Source organism: Zootoca vivipara, chromosome 7 (genome assembly GCF_963506605.1).
Source record: "Zootoca vivipara chromosome 7, rZooViv1.1, whole genome shotgun sequence".
NCBI lineage: Eukaryota > Metazoa > Chordata > Lepidosauria > Squamata > Lacertidae > Zootoca > Zootoca vivipara.
The window spans coordinates 48,870,522-48,890,630 of record NC_083282.1 but is presented as its reverse complement, the minus strand read 5'-3'; the positions used below and the strand labels follow the sequence as shown (position 1 = coordinate 48,890,630).

General features: G+C 48.7%; 1 protein-coding gene across 2 annotated transcripts in view; it reads left to right on the top strand.

Annotated features, from left to right (window-relative positions):
* CELSR2 (cadherin EGF LAG seven-pass G-type receptor 2) overlaps window positions 1-20,109 on the top strand; it is a 125,136-nt gene that overhangs the window by 74,918 nt on the left and 30,109 nt on the right. For both annotated transcript variants that reach the window (XM_060276996.1, XM_060276995.1), the window contains exons 6-14: window positions 8,555-8,712; window positions 9,709-9,872; window positions 10,369-10,494; window positions 12,638-12,804; window positions 13,025-13,210; window positions 13,689-13,802; window positions 15,570-15,744; window positions 17,067-17,208; window positions 19,764-19,884. In XM_060276996.1, the coding sequence (XP_060132979.1) occupies window positions 8,555-8,712; window positions 9,709-9,872; window positions 10,369-10,494; window positions 12,638-12,804; window positions 13,025-13,210; window positions 13,689-13,802; window positions 15,570-15,744; window positions 17,067-17,208; window positions 19,764-19,884 (1,353 nt within the window). The remainder of the gene's footprint in view (window positions 1-8,554; window positions 8,713-9,708; window positions 9,873-10,368; window positions 10,495-12,637; window positions 12,805-13,024; window positions 13,211-13,688; window positions 13,803-15,569; window positions 15,745-17,066; window positions 17,209-19,763; window positions 19,885-20,109) is intronic.

Below are 20,109 nucleotides of genomic sequence, written 5' to 3'. Positions count from 1 at the left end.
CTGCTGACAGGGGGCAGGAGGAGGTGAGCAGCTGGCGCAATTGTCACAATGCAGCTGCTTGCTTCAGTTAATAAGCTTGGGGCAGCCCAGGGGACTGGAACGGCACAGGGGTCAGGAGTTGCTGTCTCACTGATTTGGAGGTGGGGAACAAGGCGGTGGCCAGAAATTGCCAGGCAACCTCTTACGAGAAGCCCTTCCCTGCCGTGCCCACTTGCTGTGCCCTTGTGTGCTTGCCTAGTCTTCCGTTCCCGGGGGGAATTATGGCTCATTCGGTTTCCCGTTCCATTTTTTCCCTTCCAAACTCTGAAGGAGCTTAGCCTGACAAAGAGCCTCCGGCTTGGATCCACAGTCAGTTCTCTGAACAGCCAGCCTAGACCACCGGCAGCCCCACTTGATGTAAGGAATCACTTCATAGGCCACCAAAGTGCAGTACTGCTGGGTTTGTTGTTGTCTCCTGGGCAGAGAAACTTAACCAAAAATGTACATAGAAGGATGGTGAGCTGAGGTCTCACCTTCCTGGGACTCAAACAGGGCCCCAGTCTTCCAGTCCTTCCCCGAGAACTCCGTCAGGCCAATCAGACCTTGAGTGGTTCATCTGGTTACCACATGATAAAATTTTTGGGTACTGTACCAGTGTCCTTCCTTGAGGTACGCAGTAATGACCACAAATGGCTGTGCTGCACAGGAACTGGATGTACACACAAGGGAATCAGATAACTAGAGCTTAACACATTTAGCACCAGCACCGTGTTACACTCAGAGGTGGGGAACCACAGGAATGGAAGCCAAATTTGGCATGGTTCAGGTCCCTCTACCTACCACACCCCCTGGCCGTACACCTGACAACCTTGTGACAAAATGTGGAGCAGGTAGAGATGCAGCTGTGAGGAACTTGATTATGCAGCCGATTTCCTCAGAAAGCCAGTTTGAAGTCACTGCCCAGCTGCTGAAGGATGGTGAATTCAAGCCTGCTGGATTGGTGACACGGTTGAGTTGCCTATTGAAAACCCTGTCGTGCAGCCAATCCCTGCAGAAATCAGCTTTACCAGCCCTGTCCTTGATGCTTTGCAAAGCCCCCCCCCATGCTACGGTTCCCAAGAGCTACAGTTCCCAAGCACCTGGCACCCAGGGCTTGGAAAGCACTGCACTGGGGACTTTGACAGGTGGGCAGGACGACCCATCTGCCAATCACTCACCATGGGTGGGAACAGATAAGGATCTGGCCCGCTAGGCCCAAAAGGTTCCCCACCCCTGTGTTAGACAGATGATAAATGTGAGGCTACACAATTAGTCACCTGTTCCTTCAGGTTGCCAACTCCTTCCCCCCACCAATTAGAGGGAGTTAATGAGTGGGAGCGAGATAGAGAGCCCTGTGCTGGGGGTGTGCATCCCTGAGCAGCCGGGCTGGAGCCCCCTGCAGGAGTCCAGGCGAGTCTGGCTGCTTGCTCCTGCTTGACAGCCCTTTAGTTGGGACAGGGTGTTGGCCTTCCCACTCCTGGGAATGTTCCTGGAGACTGGCGTCAGTACTGATGAGCTGGATTGCCTGCAGCAGCTTCACCCAGCCACACTGCCTCTGTGCCAGCAGACAATTTACCTCCTGCTATCTCACGGGGCGGGGGGTTCAGATTCCCAGTGCCTGCAGCCAGTGCTGCACATAGACAGCGCCTGACCCCAGAGCTCTCTGTCCTGCTGCTTTCAAGGGGTAGGCGCCCCACAAGCAACCTAGGGACAAATGTGCGTTTCAAGCCTCTCGCATAGCTTGCACGTGCATAGCGTGCCAAGTAAGAACGAGTTAACGATCACAACAGAATCAGAGGAAAGTGAGCGGAAATGCTGTGGCCGGTTTGGTGGCTGGGAGGGCAGGATCCAGGGCAAGAGGGAAGATATGGCACCACCATGCCACACACAGCACTGTGTTCCTCCAAGTTGCACCCACACTAGCCCTCACCTGAGTTCATTTGCGGAAATGTTCCCACAGACTTTCTTTCCCTGCCGAACAGAGGCTATCCTGGTAATTAAGACCAGCTAAGTTTACTCCAAATATACCCATTGAAACTAATGGGGCTATTTATTTATTTTATAGACCACCTTTCCTCTGAGGATCGCAGGGCGGTTTATAATATGGTTCTGGGATGCGAGCGACAGCCCAACGCAGCCAGCCACCCACCCACAGCTCCACTCCCAGGTCAGGGAGGGATGGAGAGGAGGAGAGGCGGAGGTAGCGTTGCTGCCCCTCTCCTCCGCTGGGCTGTGGCATACAAGGACCTGAGTGTGCCCTTGAAGCAGTGGCTGGGCTGGTGCTGCCGCAGTGGGCTTCCTCCCTGCTCCCTGCTCCGCCCATCTCCAAATGTTCCACCGCTGTTTCTGCCCCTTTAGGTTCTAGGTAAGGCAAGCAGTCTCTGGGTTTTGTTCCCTCTCTGTTGTTCATATCAGAGAAATAAGCGCAGCACATAAAAACCAATGTGAATCCCTGGCGAGGCATGTGAGGGCCTGCCTAGCCCCTGAGGGTGCCTTGCCTCCTCCGCTGAACTGCAGGAGCTGGGATGCCTGGGAAGTGAGGTCTTTCTTTCCACAAATGGGCTGCTTCTTCACTGTGCTGCTTCCACCAACTGTCCCCATTAAACGATGGTAGGGGAGCACATTGTTTGCCTGAGGGCAGCTCAGTTCCCTTGTTCCCACTTTGGGAATTTCCAGGCGTTCTAGCACATCTCACTCCATGCGACCAGCTGGATGGAATTGAGTACATGTACATGGGAGGTAAAATTTGCAGAGGCCACTGTGGTGGAAAGACACGGTGGGGTTGGGGGTGGTGAACGGAAGTAGAACGAAATACAGTGGAACCTCGGTTTATGAACACCTCGGTTTATGAATTTTCGGTTTATGAACACCGCAGACCCATCCGGAACGGATTAATTCACTTTCCATTACTTTTAATGGGAAAGTTCGCTTCAGTTTATGAACGCTTCAGTTTATGAACAGACTTCCGGAACCAATTACACCCATGTTTCAGTTTATGAACGCTTCAGTTTAAGTACTCCACGGGCCCGTCTGGAACGGATTAATCCACTTTCCATTACTTTCAATGGGAAAGTTCGCTTCAGTTTATGAACGGTTACTCTGCAGACCGTCTGGAACGGATTAATCCACTTTCCATTACTTTCAATGGGAAAGTTCGCTTCAGTTTATGAACGCTTCAGTTTATGAACAGACTTCCGGAACCAATTGTGTTCATAAACCGAGGTACCACTGTAAAGAAATCCCTTCAGTAGCACCTTAAAGACCAACTAAGTTTTTATTTTGGTATGAGCTTTCGTGTGCATGCACACTTCGTCAGATACACTTCGTCAGGAAGCAGAATGATTCACCATCCTGCCCTTCAAAAGCAGGATAGCCATGAGATTCACCAGGAACTGGCAAGGGGATGATTCGAGCTGGGTCTGCATTGCTGGAGTGAGAAACAGAAAGGATGATGGGGAGGCAGCCAAGCCCATTGGCTGCACTGTGGTCAGAGGTGCCGGCCAACACAGTGGCTAATAATATTGGGCTTGAAATGGGGAAATCCAGGTCCAAATGTCCACTCAGCTGTGAATTTCTCAACCCAAAGGTTCATTCTCCCTCATTGATGCTAACCTGAGAGTACAGAAGGGCAAGGTACAGATGTAGCAGACATTGCAGCTGTGCTTCCATGACAGGCATGTGCCTTGAGATGGGGTGTGGAGTCTCTCTGAGCAGGGCTGTGGCTAGGAGCCTGTGTAGTGTGGGATCTGTTTAGGCACTGGAAGGAGTTGCTGCAGCAGCCTGGACCGGGGGCACAGCAAAGGATGGCCCTGGTGAACAGGAACATTTCTCTAAATTAAATGTGACGTTAAATGCATTTAATGGGCATGGTGCTTTAAAATGCAAATAGCCACAGCAGTGGGACTTGAACAGGATTAGGACTGTCGCAAGCAGGGGGGGGGGAGTTTAGCTCCCCCTCCCCCCCTTCCGACTCCTGCCTTGATCCTTATGAAAATCGCCAGTTCTTGCAGTGCTGTTATTTTGCATTAGGTGGAAAACTCCACTTAGCTCTTCCCAAAGATGATCATGCGGGAAAGGGTTAAGCTCCACATCGTTATCTTATGCAAAATGCATAAGACAATGCAAAAACACACATTTAAAGTCACATTTCATTTGGCCTCTAGCTGCCCAGTGGGAGTAGGGGAGATGAACTGATATTTGACGCCAGTTTTTATCCCCAGCTAAAGTTCCATGCTATTCCACTGATTCATCTTGCAGTTTGTCCTGTTTCACCCAACCCAACATGAGCTTTGTGCAGTGGTGGTTCACACAAACAAGTGCAATGCTGCCCTTCTGCAATCCTGGATCTTCACCATCAACTTTGTGTTGCTGAATTTCCCTAGGGGCTGAGCTGCGCTCTGTTTGCTAGTAGTGATGGGAAGCAAGGCTTCTTCCAGACTGGTGTTTCTGTGGGCTTGTTTTGTGGGTGTGGGTATACTCTGTGACATGTCATTGATGCAATAATAGTGCATTAATGGGTGGCTTATACTGGATCGTCCACACTTCATAAGTCATTCTACAGTGCTTCTGCAATGTTACCACATTATTGCCATCCAGAAGGGCTCTGTTGCACTATAGCAATGAAAACTTACAGGATTTTACAGGGCATGCACCTATTGTGAGCGAAGCAGTATGACACCCCAAAAACTTTTGAATGCACAAGGGGTATTGAAGGCTTGATTGCATATAACTTCCTTGGTTATATTATGGGCACAAATAATGATGAATGCTCAATAAAAAGAAGAATAGTTTTGGAGGGATCCTAAGAGCAGCATTTCTCTGTCCTGCTTGGCTTCAAAGAAAAAAGAAAAAGGGTGTGTCTTGTGACTTCTTTGGTGGTGAGTTTACCAGAGGACATGTCACTCTGCTATGAAACTGGCTGTCTGGCTAGAAGAGGGAAGTTCATTTCCAAGACTTGTAAGTCCTTAGATTTCAGGCCATTTCTGGCATAAACTTATTCCAAGCTTGTAAATAGCTTCTCATCTGGTTCTTTGTTGCATGTAAAATAAATAAAAAAAATTGCCTCCAGGCAAACAGATTGGGGTGGTGGTGGTTTAGGGAGGTTTAGGGTGGTTCATACTTGGGATCTTGTTTCTGAACACAAAATACACACTATGAGTGCCATTCATGTGTGATACAGTGGAACCTCGGTTTTCGAAAGTCATTCGTTCCGGAAGACCGTTCGACTTCCGAAATGTTGGAAAACCGAGGATCAATGGGGCTGGCTGCAAAGTCAATGGAAAAAATGAAAAATGTGCCTCAGAAGCCGTTTGACTTCCAAGGCGCGTTTGAAAACGAAAGCAATTACTTCTGGGTTTTCGGCGTTCGGGTTCCAAATTGTTCTGCTTCCAAGACGCTCAACGAGGTTCCACTGTATTATGCATCGTGCTTGCAGTTTTTGTGCAAAAGAGAGGCCTGAATCCTTTCTCAGGCCACCCTCGGCACTCATCCTGTACCAAGTACCAGACAGTAACATGAAAAGTATTCCAGCTCTGGGGAACTTTCCTGGCTGATCCTGGTGCTGAGGTAAGGGCTGTGTTTTGAGCTGTTTTCTCCCCCCCCCATTTGTTTTACATCTTCTGAGGAAGGAGTGGCACAAAAGCTGAGGGAAGGCTTGGGCTGCCTGCCAGTCCCTTGGTGCTGTGCTGTGACCTGTTGCCATGGCCACACCCTCCCCTCCTTCTCCCCCAGCTGCATTTCCTTTTGTTTGGAGCTGTCATGTTTCCTTGCCACAGCCTTTCTTTGAATTGCTCTCGAGATTCTGTGCTCCAGCCCCACACGCCAAAAAAAAGAGAGCCACCGATGACCTGTGATTTTCTCCTGTCAGGCGTGGGGTTGTGGGGCTTAGGCTAAAACCCAGCCCAGTGGGCAAACACAAAAGGGGTCCAGGACAGAAGCTCACACTCTGTGTCACTTGCTGGCTAAAGTGACATGCAGTTATCTTCATAGAGAGTTTCACAAAATTCACAGAGGTATATAATCACATTATTTAAAAAAAGCTCCCCACAAATAAATATTCCAACCACCGCCACCAATGAAAAGCCAGTGGAACATAGACATGCTTATTTAAATAAGCACTCATATACCTTTTGTGCCTGACGAAATGGAAAAGAGACAGCAGTAGGAAAATCACAAAAGGGAACAACGTGTGGCCAAATGTGGGGTTAATTTTGGGATTATCCTTTAATAGGCAGCTGCACACAGATATAATCTCCAGTGGAACATATTTTTTCCTCTGATTGTGCACACTCTTCACCAGTCCCCCCCCCCAAGAGAGACCCCTCTTAAGCTTTGATTACTTTCTCGCATGATTTTGCACATGCTTGCTTTTTTCACACTAGCAGTCTCTTCTGTGATACAGCTTGGGAATTCTATGAAATCAAGAAATCAATGCCGTTTTGGACTTTGTGGTTAAAACCAGTGCAGTTTTGAAAGGTTCAGTCTACCACTAACTTGATTCAAAATGTTGTCCCGTTGTATCCAAACATAGACAGAAACCTGCTCCTTGATATCGGGGGCCATCATGCAAAAGTTGTTTACGATGTCCTAAGAAGTGTCAAAACTCATAGCAATCAGACAAACAACTTTCCAAAATTTATGGTAGATTCTCCTCCAGTTTCCCCCTTGCTCAATTTTTGTGTATAAAAGGGGAGAAGCTACTGAAAGATATTTTCACTTTGTTCCTCGCTTAGCAAAATACATTAAGTCAATAAGGATGAACATGACATCTGTGCAACACTTTCTGCACATTGGCAGCTCTGTGGAAATCTGTAAAATCTAATGCTGTTAATTGCTTTGGGGACTCTTTCCAGCAATAGTTGGGGAACTATGTGGCCCTCCAGATGCTGTTGGACTACAACTCCCATCATACCTGATCATTGGCTAGGCTGACTAGGGGCTTATAGGAGTTGCAGTCCAACAACGTCCATTGGGGCACATGTTGCCTGACTCCTGCCTTACTATAACTAATATGATGTGGTGTACATTTTCTGCTGTATTTATTTCCGTAATCTTTTCAGTGGGGCTGGGAAATTGTAACATTATGAAAGTTTGAACTACAGTCATACCTTGGGTTACCGATGCTTCAGGTTGTGTGTTTTCGGGTTGTGCACTGCGCCGACCCCGGAAGTACCAGAACGGGTTACTTCCGGGTTTTGGCACTCGTTCATGTGCAGAAACGCTAAATCGCACTTTGCGCATGCGCAGAAGTGCTGAATTGCGACATGCGCGTGCGCAGACGCAGCACTGCGGGTTGCGAATGCTGCGGGTTGCGAACATGCCTCCCGCACGAATCACGTTCGCAACCCGAGCATCCACTCTATGGTCAAACTATTCAGTAGGTCGATAAATAGATTTTTTCTTTTAAAAAAGGAACCTGACTCTGGTTGCCTATGCATTTGGCATAAGTCAAAAAGATTAAAACAACACTGCCCTCAGAATGCATTAAGTGACCTACTTCACGTGGGAGAGCAAAGTAGGTGCACACACACACACTCACACACACACACACACAAACATTACATATATGCAAAATGCTTAGGAACAGTAAGAACAATATACAAGAAAAGGAAGTGGTGCATTTAAAATGCACTGCCTAAGATCAAAGGTCCATCACACCTCTGTAGTCTTTTGCAAGATAATTCCTCTCCTTTGTGTTGTGATTACATAGTGCTTTTTAAAACAGGGATCACGTGTGTGTTTCTGTGTGTTCTGTGGCAGAATTAGGCACCACAAGAATTTCAGGTCTCCCTTTTTTTAAAGTGAGCCTTTTCATCCTTCTTGCTGCTGAGAGATACTTATTGGAAGCAGCTGGGCATTGTCTGCTGCTAGATCAATATGGGACACTGTATTTGTGTCCTGGATCTATACCCATAGATCAGATTGTTCAGTTCTCCTCAGGAGAGCACACACAGAGAGAACCGTCTTTTATGGTCGATTCATTAATCTAGAGCCCCCGGTTCTCTCCCTACAACTGTTAAATGCTGGGTGGAATTTTGCCCTGTGAAGTTTTACGGCATGTTTACATGTGAAGCAATGATTCTAATATGCTATGTTAGAATCACTCCTTCACATGTAAACAAGAGGTGAAACTGCAAGGGGAAAAATTCCACTCGCTTGTTGAGTGCTCAGCATCCCAGATGTGTTGAGGGCTTTGCAAATGTCTGCCCCAGACATTCAGCTCCTTGAAGATCCTTCCTTCATGGCTGCTTTTCCATTGGCCTGCCTTGGTCTAAGGCAGCTTCCTCTCCTCCTACGTTTAGTTCAAGAGATACTGGGAGAGAGCTTTTACCTGCTCTGGCTCATGGGAGATCTGTGGCCCTCCAGACATTGTTGGAGTCCAGCTCCCATCAGCCCCAGCCAGCACAGCCAATAGATGATGGGAGTTATAGTCCCACAACACGTGTCTAGACAATACCTTGCTCTTCCTGGCTTGCCCTTTGATTGTGCTGCCATGGCCATTAATTGGCTGCATCAGGATTCTGCTTTTTCTCCGCAGCCCATCGTGGGGATGTCTGGAGTTCCTCAGGGGCCCTCTGACCAGAAGGTAGCCGTGGTGACAGTGGATGACTGTGACACTTCCGTGGCCTTGAAGTTTGGTTCCATGCTGGGGAACTATTCTTGCTCAGCTCAAGGGACACAGTCAGGCACCAAGAAGTAAGAATTTTATGTGCGCTATAAACACAACTAATGAGCCTGGAGAAATGAAGAACGAGCAGACATAGCTAGAGCCAGGCTGGCTCCACGGTGCTTATTGTTCACTGGGGAAATTCCCATTAGGATCATGCCCTGTGGGATAGCGTTTGCCTCTTCTGGCTTTCACAATCCACCTTCATCCTGCAGTTGGAGGTCTCAGTAGAGCAATTGGGGAAGGTTGGCCTCTGCACTTAATGGCCTTTCAGCTGATGAGTGGAGATTGAAGATTGGGGACTAAAAGTGAAGGATGGGGAGACTAGCAAAGGCTAGTCAGCCATGTGATATTGGCTGATCAGTGGTCTTGCTCAGCTGATACATTTGGCCCTAGAGCCTTGATAAGGATCCTGGCCCTGGAGCCAAAAAGGTTCACCACTCTGATCTCCAGGGTCAAATAATTGCTGTACAGTCGTACCTTGGAAGTCAAATGGAATCCATTCCAGAAGTCCGTTCGAGTTCCAAAACGTTCATAAACCAAGGCGTGGTTTCCGATTGGCTGTAGGAAGGTCCTGCAGCCAATCGGAACCAGCGGAATCCGCATCAGATATTCGGGTTCCAAAGAACATTTGCAAACTGGAACACTCACTTCCGGGTTTGCGGCATTCAGGAGCCAAAATGTTCGACTTGCCAGGTACGACTGTATTCTGGGCAGCACTATTTTTCACTGTTGAGCTATTGGACATCTTAGTCTTCACCAGCTACATTCTGCTATTGCAACTTTATACAGACAGAGACAAGTCTAGGCTAAAAGCTCAGCTGTTTGCTACCCCATTGTGGGACTCTTCAAAGGTCCTGACATATCCAGGTACCTATAGCTCTGATGAGGCCAATCACTCTTGACCTGAAAGACCACAGTGATGCCAGCCATGATTTTTTTACTTGGGTCAGAAGATGTATCTTAATCTGCCATTCCCTCTGTTGAGCTTGACCTCCTGAGTTACTCCTGTCTTGGCTTCCCAGGTCCCTGGATCTGACAGGTCCACTGTTGTTAGGTGGCGTTCCTGACCTGCCCGAGAGCTTCCCAGTACGGAACCGGCACTTTGTAGGCTGTATTCGGGACTTCCTGATTGATAACCGAGAGGTGGACATGGCTGACTTCATTGCCAACAATGGGACGGTGCCAGGTATGGGGCGTTTAAGATCTGGGGACACTTTTCTTGCTAGTGAGGTTGCTGGGGATATCTCCCTCTCTCCCTCTCTCCCTCTCCCTCTCTCCCTCTCTCCCTCTCCCTCCCCCCCTCTCTCCCTCTCTCTCTCTCACTCTCTCTCCCTCCCTCTCTCTCTCTCTCTCACACACACACACACACACACACTCTCTTACTTATGTTATGTCCAGTGGATGGGTCCAATTGATCCAAGGGATGCAAAACTGGCATGAAAAGTGCAGTACTGACTGTTTTAAAAATATTGCTGGGTGTGCCAGTGTGTGCCTGTGTGTGTGTGTGTGTGTGTGTGTGTTGTGGTGTAGTGATAGGTCTTTGTAAAAGGGCTCCAGTCCTGTCCCTGATTACTCTCCTTATTTGCCTCCTCTCTTGCCTGCCTTGACACTCCATTCCTAACCCCTGGAGCATCTTCTGCTGCCTTTATCCTTTCCAGTGCTGTCTCACTTTTCTCCTCTAGGCTGCTCAGCCAAGAAGAACGTTTGTGACAGCAACACTTGCCACAACGGTGGCACGTGTGTCAACCAGTGGAACACCTTCAGCTGTGAATGTCCCCTGGGTTTCGGAGGCAAAGACTGCAAGCAAGGTAAAGGGTGGAGGCTGTGAAAGAAAGGAGGCTATGGGGACATGGTAGCTCTGATAAGGTAGCTCTTGAATGGCCCCTGGGAGGCGGAAGGCCAAACTACATATACCGTATCATTAGTCACGTATTTTGAGCGCAGAAATTTTCCCTTGCAGAAATAGTGAGTGGGGTTGGCCATGATCCAGATTGGGACCCCAGTGTGGGGGTGGGGTGGGCAGGGGGCTTCTCCTTCTCCTCAGTGGTGGTCCCAATCCAGAGCCATCCCCATCTCCAGTTCCTGTAATTTGCATGGGGGGGGGATTTCTGAACCACTCCAATTGGGCTGCGCTCAAGAGTAAACAACATGATTCATGTTGCTTATAGTTTGGCAGCAAGGATGTTGTGGGGCAGGGAGGGCTTTTTGCTGGCTTTTTCTCCTGAGGAAAACTAGAATAAGGGGTGGGATGTTAACAGAATATCTCTGTCCAGTCCCAATGCCTGCGTGTGGGGCGGAGGTAGCAGGGAGGACATAACACCCATTTAAGTTTACGAGCTTCGGAAGATTTTGCTGCCGCTGTCAACATAATACAATAGTAGCTCAGAAAATGTTGTAGTGATAATAACTTCTGGGTTTCAGAGTGAGAGGTAGCTCACACCCTCCTGCTAAGGCCTGGGAGTGTAAGTAAACAGAAGCTATTTACTCAGCTGCATAGGACACAGTTGCCTCAAATGCCATTGTACTGAAGGTGGTATCTAGTCCTTCGGTACAAGCAGGCAAAGATCAAGAGGGTGGTGTCTAGGCCAGGGATGGAGGACCTCTAACCCATCAGATATTGCAGAGCTTCACCTCCCAACAGCTCCAGCCAGCCATCCATTCCTGGCCAATGATCAGGGGTGAAGGGAGCAGAAGTCCAATAGCCTCTGCAGGGCCACAGGTTCCCCACCCCTGGGACAGGCCCTGCTTTAGGGATGGAGCTCCCAAACCAGGCATAGGCAAACTCGGCCCTCCAGATGTTTTGGGACTACAACTCCCATCATCCCTAGCTAATAGGACCAGTGGTCAGGGATGATGGGAATTGTAGTCCTCAAACATCTGGAGGGCCGAGTTTGCCTATGGCCTGTCCCAAACCCATAGAATGCCTGGCAATAAGATGGGGGGGGGGGTTTTCAGATCCCACCTGCTAGCATTCCCCTTCATCCCCTCCCCTTCCTATACTTTTTATCCCACAGCGTTCCAAACATCCTACACTGGAAGGGTCAGGAGATGGATTAATGCAACTCTAGTATGTTTGTCCTCACACTTGTGGCAGTCTAGTGACCTCTTCCACTGGTTCCAGCATTCACTACGGGATGAGCGTATCACCTTTTCTCTCATTCCCTCTCTCATTTACACACACACACACACACACACACACACACACACAGAGAGAGAGAGAGAGAGAGAGAGAGAGAGAGGATTAACAAAGGCCTCCTGCTGTACCCATAAGTTTCATCTCTGCCTCAGATGCACTCATTTGGCATGCATTTGACATGCTGGTCAGATATACACTGCTTAAGCTGTGTAGACATTGATTACTCCCATGGCTACCTCCTTGGAAGGAAAAAAGCACTCTGTGTTTGGTGCCAATGCAGAGTTTCTCCTCCACATTGCTCCCCCCTCCCCGAAATTTCTCCTCTGCTTCTGAATTGTCACCAGAACATTATTCTAGGCCCAGGAGGGGAGCTACTGCATAAATGCACATTTAGTACTCCTTTGTGCCCTGGAGAGAAAAGTAATAGGTTCTTATAACTTGCTGTCCTACTCCATGAGAATGATTTCAAAAGGCTGTAATAATATGTCTGTATCAAGAGGAAAGTACACTCTGGAATGATTGTTCTGAGTTGCATAAAAAGAAAAGAAGGTTGTATGTATCAGCCTGCCATATTTCCAAGCCTCTCTGTAACCCTGAAGGCTTTTTTTTTAAAGCAAAAGTGGAGCTGGGAGTTCCAGAGTTGCACAAGTATGCCTTCAGGAGGCGCATGCAGCCTTTCAGACTTGTGCTGGCAGCCTTGTTGCAGGGTGTGACTGGAAATCTGTGGCTTACATGCATGCAGGACCCATATTCCGGCGATTGCTCTGCTGTATAGCAATGCCTGCTTTTGCTGACTTGTGTCTCCCACCATGCAGAAATGGCAAACCCCCAACGCTTCCTGGGCAACAGCATGGTCATCTGGAACAACTTGGCCTTGGCCATCACACTTCCATGGCACATTGGACTCATGTTCCGTACTCGGCAGAGCAACGGCGTCCTCCTCCATGCGGCAGCCGGGCAGCATTCTACCATCACCTTGTGGGTAAGTCTCCAAGCCAGGGCAGCAGCACCTTGTGGGATCAGTGGCCTGGAGAAGACCACCGCCTTCGCCTACAAGCAAGAAGTAGAGAGGTTGGAGGGGATGCGGGTTCTTTGCTCCACAAAGGAAGGTTATCAGGAGCAGGCGCAATTGATGGCGCTGCTCCCAATAGTGAGAATGCCAGCTAGGGGCCAGGCTCACCCTCTTCTTACCTCTTTCCCAGCTGAGCGAAGGGAACGTGCTGATGACTGTGTACCGTGCCAACAGCCGGGTCTCCGCCCTGCGGCTGCACCAGGTGAAGGTGAACGATGGGGACTGGCATCACATGCAACTGGAGTTGCGCAGCAGCAGGGGCAGCCCAGAAGCCCAGTGCTTAGCCACAATGGCCTTTGACTACGGCTTGCATCAGGTATGGGGAGCGAGTTGACTTCACCCTCAGAAGTGCGCTCCATTCTTTATCGAGATAGACGGGTGACCCGTTTTGTGACTTCTCTCCCAGGCTGTTCTAACACTGGACTCTTTTTCCCATAAGCTCTGCTCACGTCCCTCTCTGCTCCCAATTGACCAACATGCACTGTTGTTTTAGTTCCAGCCCCTTCCTACCTTCCAACAGCCTACACCCCTGACCTCTACCCAGTGGTGTTTTTTTAGAAAAAGAGGTGCTGCAGCTCACCCTGAACGCCTCCCTTGTTCTTTTAGAATGGCAATGGCACCCACCTGAGAGGTGCCAGAACCCATCTGAGAGGTGCTGGAACTGAATTCCCCTGAGTTCCCGCTGAAAAAAGCCCTGCCTCTATTTCCTTCCCCCCTCAAGTGTTGTGGCCTCCTCAAAATTATTAGGGGAGAGCAATGCCAGATGGCTGCTTTGTCTCTTACCTGTCCTCCAGGTGGCAATCAACATCAGCACTGAGCTGCACGGACTCAAAGTGCGGAACCTGAGCGTTGGCGGCATTCCTGGGGAGCAAGGGGAAGTGCAGCAAGGCTTCCGTGGCTGCATGCAGGTAAGCAGGGTGGGGAGCCAGCATCAGTGGCCCCATTCTGGGCTGTAGGTAATGGCCAGGTCCACGTTGGGCCAGGCGCAAGCACTGCCTCTTCTCCCATTAGCTCAGCATTTCTCAACCGCTGTTCCGTGGCACACTAGTGTGCCGCGAGACGCTGGCTGGTGTGCCGCGACGTGCGGCCATGAGAAGGGCGATTTGCATTGACACATGCCTGGCGGCCGCCAATAAACAACACTAACCCACCGGAAAGGAAGCCGGCCAGGTCACAACGCGGGGCGAGCGCAGCTCTCAACAGCCACCACCACGGGAGGGTGGTTTTAGACAAACTTAAAGAAGCTGGCTGGATGAGCTCAACCTGAAACTTGCTGAGCAAAGGATTGTGCTGGCAGAGAAATCAGCGGCTTGTGAAGCCTTATTACAGGAGATTGCAACCAACACAGCAATTGGCAAGTGTTTCTTACAGTCATAATTATATAGTCAATATAGGGCGGCACAGAGTTAAAATTTTTAACTTTTTTAATGGTGGTGTGCCTCGTGATTTTTTTCATGGAACAAGTGTGCCTTGGCCCAAAAAAGGTTGAGAAACACTGCATTAGCTTTCCTCCCAGTGACATATTTCTCAGGGCTAATTAGCCCAAGCAGATTTTTGTGTGTCATGTGTTCTCTGTGCATCTGTGTGTCTGGTGGTGCATGCCTGTCTGTCTGTCTGTCTGCATCTTTCTGTGTGTGTGTGTGTGTGTGTGTGTGTGTGTGTGTGTGTGTGTGTATGCGCACACAAAGTTAGAAGCTGCCACATATCCCCACCTGGAAACTTGGAGTCAGGACAACCATCATTGCAGGGGGTTGGAATAGATGACCTGTTGGGTATCTTCCAGCGGTACAATTCAACAATCATTTGATTATACGCTCTCACCCTCCAATCCTATGTGGTTGGAACTGTGTGGCTGAAGCAGGCCTGCTGATTGGTTGTAGATTGCATTTGTATAATACATTTGTCACTCTCTTTTTGTTGTCAGGAGGAAAGGAGGGTGTAACTGATGGTCCCTTTTAAAATAAGATCACCAGGAGTCTCAGAGCAGCACTATTTTTTATTGCTCCCCACTTTCGGACGCCCACATTTGGTTTTGCCTGCCATGCAGATGGATATGGGTCGAGTTTGTGGTACCTGAGATAAGATGCATGTTGGAACAAATCAAATTGCTATCAGATTTGTGCAACTCTCCCAAGTGCAAACTCTGACCTTACTCATTCTGTGCACCTTTATTGCAGGGAGTACAGCGCCATCTAGGGGCTACAGTTCCCCAGTGGTTCATTCCTAACTCACTTATTTCTGGGGTGTTTTTTTTTTTGCTTCCAATAAGGGGGCCATTTAGGCTGCTTCCAGACAACCTGTTTATAATGAGCATTCAGACCAATTTGTCTGCAGAGAGATTAGGTGCCACCAACTATTTAATGAGTATTTGTAGACAACGTTGCGCCAAGCCAATGTTATCCATTACTTTCCTGTTTGCAAAAAGTCTGATCTTCAGAAGAAGTCGATTTTGCTTTGCAGGAGCTCATCCAACTCAGCTTTAATTGCACAGCCTGAATTTGCTGGGATGTGATCGAATCTCACTCAGAAATAGTGCCAGTCTGGTTCGCACACAGCAGCCAGCAAAGTCTGACCAGGAAATGCAAGTGTGCCTTCTAAGAGCTGGGTCTCTATGGTGCTGCAACCTCACACACACACACACACACACACACACCCTGTGTTCTCTTTATTCCCAGGGTGTAAGGATGGGTGAGACGTCAGCCAGTGCAGTGGCTCTGAATGTGAACCAGGCTGAGAAGGTGAACATGGAACATGGCTGCAGTATCCCAGATCCCTGTGACTCCAACCCCTGCCCTGTCAACAGTTACTGCAATGACGATTGGGACAGCTACTCCTGCAGCTGCGACCCAGGTCAGTTGGGGAGTGGGCAGAGAAGGGGCAATGGAAGAGCTGTTGCTGCTGCTCTTCCCCAAGAATAAACAGTAAATTGCAAGAACTCAGGCCAGGAGGAAGATGAATTTCAAGTAAGTCTTCAAAAGGTTTTATTTATGTAATGATAAGATGAATTCAAATAGGAATCAATTCCAGTATGATAGTGAGGCAAATGAAAATAAATTCCAGTGAAAAAATCCCAGGACCAGGGCCCTGATTTGACAATTCTTCATCAGCAATGTTTTAATGGTCAGAGTGTACTTACTTGAAATTCATCTTCCTCCTGGCCCGAGTTCTTGCAATTTGCTGTTTATTTCTGCTCTTCCCCAAGAAGCACTGGAGAGATTCCACCCTGGTACCCTCCAAAGTTTAGCACTGTGTGATACAGGGTGAGCTAAGCCATTAGGGTTCCTGTAATACAGAGTTGGAGCCTCGTTTTTGTTGTATCAGAGCTAGCTGTGATTCCACCTGAAGTTCTGAACCATGGCCATTGGCTATACATGCTGGAGATGATGGGAGTTGTACTTCAGGCATATCTGGAGGTCCACATGTTCCCCACCTCTAATGACCTCAGAGACCGTGGAATCCGGGCTTAGTGATGAATCCCAGCCTGCTTTCTCTCTCTCCAGCCTTCTCTCTCCTCTGTAGCTGTTATTCTTTGCTGCACCTTGAGGGGTAGTGTCAGGCATCAGGGAATCCAATCCCCACCCCCCACCCCACGGCAGGCTGCCAGGAATAGATAGACAAGGAGGCTCTTACCATTGTCTTTTATTCAATATTCACAGAGAGAGAGGCTTAGAAATGTTGCCTCTTGGAGTAATGGCATTCTCTCCTCAATCGTCACCATGCCACCCACCTTACGGTGGCCGCTTAGGGCTATTTGCCTCCTAGCTCATTGCTCTCCTACTTTCAATGCTCACCAGGTTATGGGAGAAGGGGGGTTTGGAATGCTTTCTAGTGATGACGTGCCAGCCAGCTGCTCCAGCTCTGCTTCCCCCTCCTCTTCTTCTCCCATTATTTCCCAACTTTGTCCCTTCTCTACCCCTGAGCCGTGACCTTCTGCAAACCACTGTTGTAAATCTATACTGTCTTCCTCTTCTCTGGAAGGTTCAGGGGGAGGGGGAGGAGGTCTCCACCATCCCTCCTCAGTCCAGTCCCTGACAGGTGTTTCCCTTCCTTCTGTGCCCAGCCGGAAACTCTTGTATGGGGTGTCCTCCATTCACCCTTATCTTGGAGTTTCTGGCCAGAGTTACACCGGTGAGGATGACATAGGGCTCAAGGTTTTCCCCTTGCTGCTTCAGGCTACTATGGTGACAGTTGTGCCAATGTCTGCTCACTCAACCCTTGTGAGCATCAAGCCGTGTGCGCCCGCAAGCCCAGCTCCTCCCATGGCTACACCTGCGAGTGTCCAGACAACTACTTTGGGCCATACTGCGAGAACAAGTGAGTTGCCTCCTGCTGCTCTGCGAAAGGGCATCTGATGGGTGTGCATGGGTGGGTGTGCGACTGTTCTGACAGGTGTGTACAACTCCCAGTGTGCATGTAGAAATGGGTCCTTGAAGAGCTGCAGGTGTGTGGGGGAGGATATTGGTATACATCTCTCTACCTGAAAGTGCTGTGAATAAGCAGTTGTCGTGGGAGGGGCCATATTTCCAAATTAGCCTGTGCCAACGGGTTTCTCTGAAAGATCAACCCAATGGAGAGCCTTTTTAAAAGAACTGTTTTTATTGAATTTTTGAGAAATCAACCAACACATTTAACAAAATGCAACTAGATGGTTGTTCCATCGACAGGGAAAGGGCATAAAGCATAACAAATCAATGATTTCACTCTCGTTAAGTCTCTCCAAAGATCGTGATAGCAGTGGTCTTCGAGTTTGGTTGTCCTTATGTATGTACAAGATGAAAGGTTGCCAGGTTACAAAGAACGATAATGGATCCAGTTTCCCTTTGGCACCATGAAGTTGACACGTCAATTTTCCCCCACTAACCCAACAGTCCATACACATATATACCAGGAGTCAAGTGGCAGCCCCACACCTCATTTCCAACATCTAGCTATTTCCATTGGTGCTGCTACCGGTAGAGAGTGCACCCACTGCTATTGTGTATATCTGTTTCTATGTTCTCAGTCCGGGAATGTAGTAGATGCAGTAAGGGCTTTGTGGGTATGAAAGAAGGAGACAGTCTTGCCATGCATTTAGGTGGTGAGTGCGGAAGGTACACATAGCTGACAGTGTGATTTGTGCATCTATGCAAGACAGGGAGGTTGCTTTGCATAGTGCGATGCAACAACAAAAGACTCTATATAAGCAAATATGTTGAAATCCTACATACGTTGAGCCATAAACTCTTCATCAAAGGCTTAAAAAGCACAACTGTCATCATCCACATGGGAGCAGAAGATTTAAAGAATGATGCCTGAAAGAGGCAACACCGTACATCGTAACCCCCTAAAGCAGGGGTGTCAAACTCAAATTCATCAGGGGCCGCATCAGCAGTTTGGTCACCCTCAAAGGGCCGGTTGTATCTGTAGGACTATGTGTCCACTCTTTATTATCATAAATTATTGTCACTGCATTCAATTATTACTGTTTTTTGTAATAATGTAAGTAATAACTAGCTCTGAAAGCAGAAACATAGTCAGAATAATGGCAAGTAGATATTCAAATGTACAATTATTGTACAATTTATTGAAAAATGATTTTTGGTAACTGCACTGGGTGGTGGAGGCTCGCTAGGGTTTCATGCAGGACCTTTGCAGAGCTACTAGTACCTGGAGATGCTGGGGTCCTTCTGCATCCAGGACAGATGTTCTGCCAGTGAGCCACCACCCTTCACCAAAGGGACTGGCTGAGGTTGACTCACTGAAGCTGCTCTCCTGGCTCCAGGGTTTAAGGGCCAGAAGTATAAAGCAGCACCCTATGTTTCTGAGGAGAGGGAGAGGGAGAGGGAGGGAGGGAGGGAGGGAGGGAGGGAGGGAGGGAGGGAGGGAGGAAGGAAGGAAGGAAGGAAGGAAGGAAGGAAGGAAGGAAGGAAGGAAGGAAGGAAGGAAGGAAGGAAGGAAGGAAGAAAAGAGGGAGTGGGAGGGAGAGAGGAAGGAAGGAAGGAAGGAAAGAGGGGAGAGAAAGAAGAGTAGGAAATAAGGAAGAGAATAAAGAAGGAAAGAAAAAGAAAGAGGGAGAGAAGACGGAAAGGGAGAAAGAAGGAAGGAAGTAGAGGGAAAGAAAGAATAAGAATGAGGGAGAGGAAGAAAGTTGGGAAGGATGGAAGGAAGAAAGGAAGGAAGTAAGGAAGAAAGAAAGAAAGAAAGAAAGAAAGAAAGAAAGAAAGAAAGAAAGAAAGAAAGAAAAGAGGGAGCAGGAGGGAGAGAGGAAGGAAAGAGGTGAGAGAAAGAAGAGTAGGAAAGAAGGAATAAAGAAGGAAAGAAAAAGAAAGAGGGAGAGAAGACAGAGATAAAGAAGGAAGGAAGGAGAGGGAAAGAAAGAATAAGAACGAGAGAGAGGAAGAAAGAAAGGGAAGGGGGGGGTCGCCGCCTTGATTCAGCGCCAGAAAAGAGCGTGAAGGGACCCAGGGGCAAAAAGCATTTCCCCGGCCCCAGCTGTTTGTCGGCGCTTTGTTGGCGCAGCGCTTCAGCAGCAAGGTCCCACTACTGGGTCCCGCTGGCTGGGGCGCTCGGCGGGCCACATGACGAGGTCTGGCGGGCCGGATTTGGCCCCCGGGCCTTGTGTTTGACACCCGTGCCCTAAAGTCTCTGCCAATTAATTCCCAAGACTTTTCTCAAAGTAGGCTTTTCAGTATTGGATGCATATCTCTCTCTCTCTCTCTCTCTCTCTCTCTCTCTCTCTCTCTCTCTCTCTCTCTCTCTCTCTCTCTCTCTCTCTCTCTCTCTCTCTCTCTCTCTTGTCTGTTCTCCCTCACATATATGGCGCTGCTGCCTGGGCCTGTTCTTATTTCTGTTGTGTGATTGTAACAGGCCCTGTGCTCTCTCCGTGACAGGCTTGCTCAGCCCTGCCCACGGGGGTGGTGGGGGCACCCTATATGTGGACCCTGCAATTGTGATGTCAGCAAAGGATTCGACCCTGACTGCAACAAAACCAACGGAGAGTGTCACTGCAAGGTGGGCCTTGCCTTATTTGATGGTCCCGGTTGGGGTTAGAGCTGCGAGCGAGGGTTTAAGGAGGACTGAAGAGGGATCGGAGTTGTTGACAGGGCAGTCGTTCCATCCGTGACTATTTAGTTAGGAGAGTGGCTTTTAAATACTCTTCCTTCAGAAATCTTTCCAAATAAACTTGTCTGCTGAGGAACTCCAGCATATTGCACAAGATTCTGGCACACAGCATGT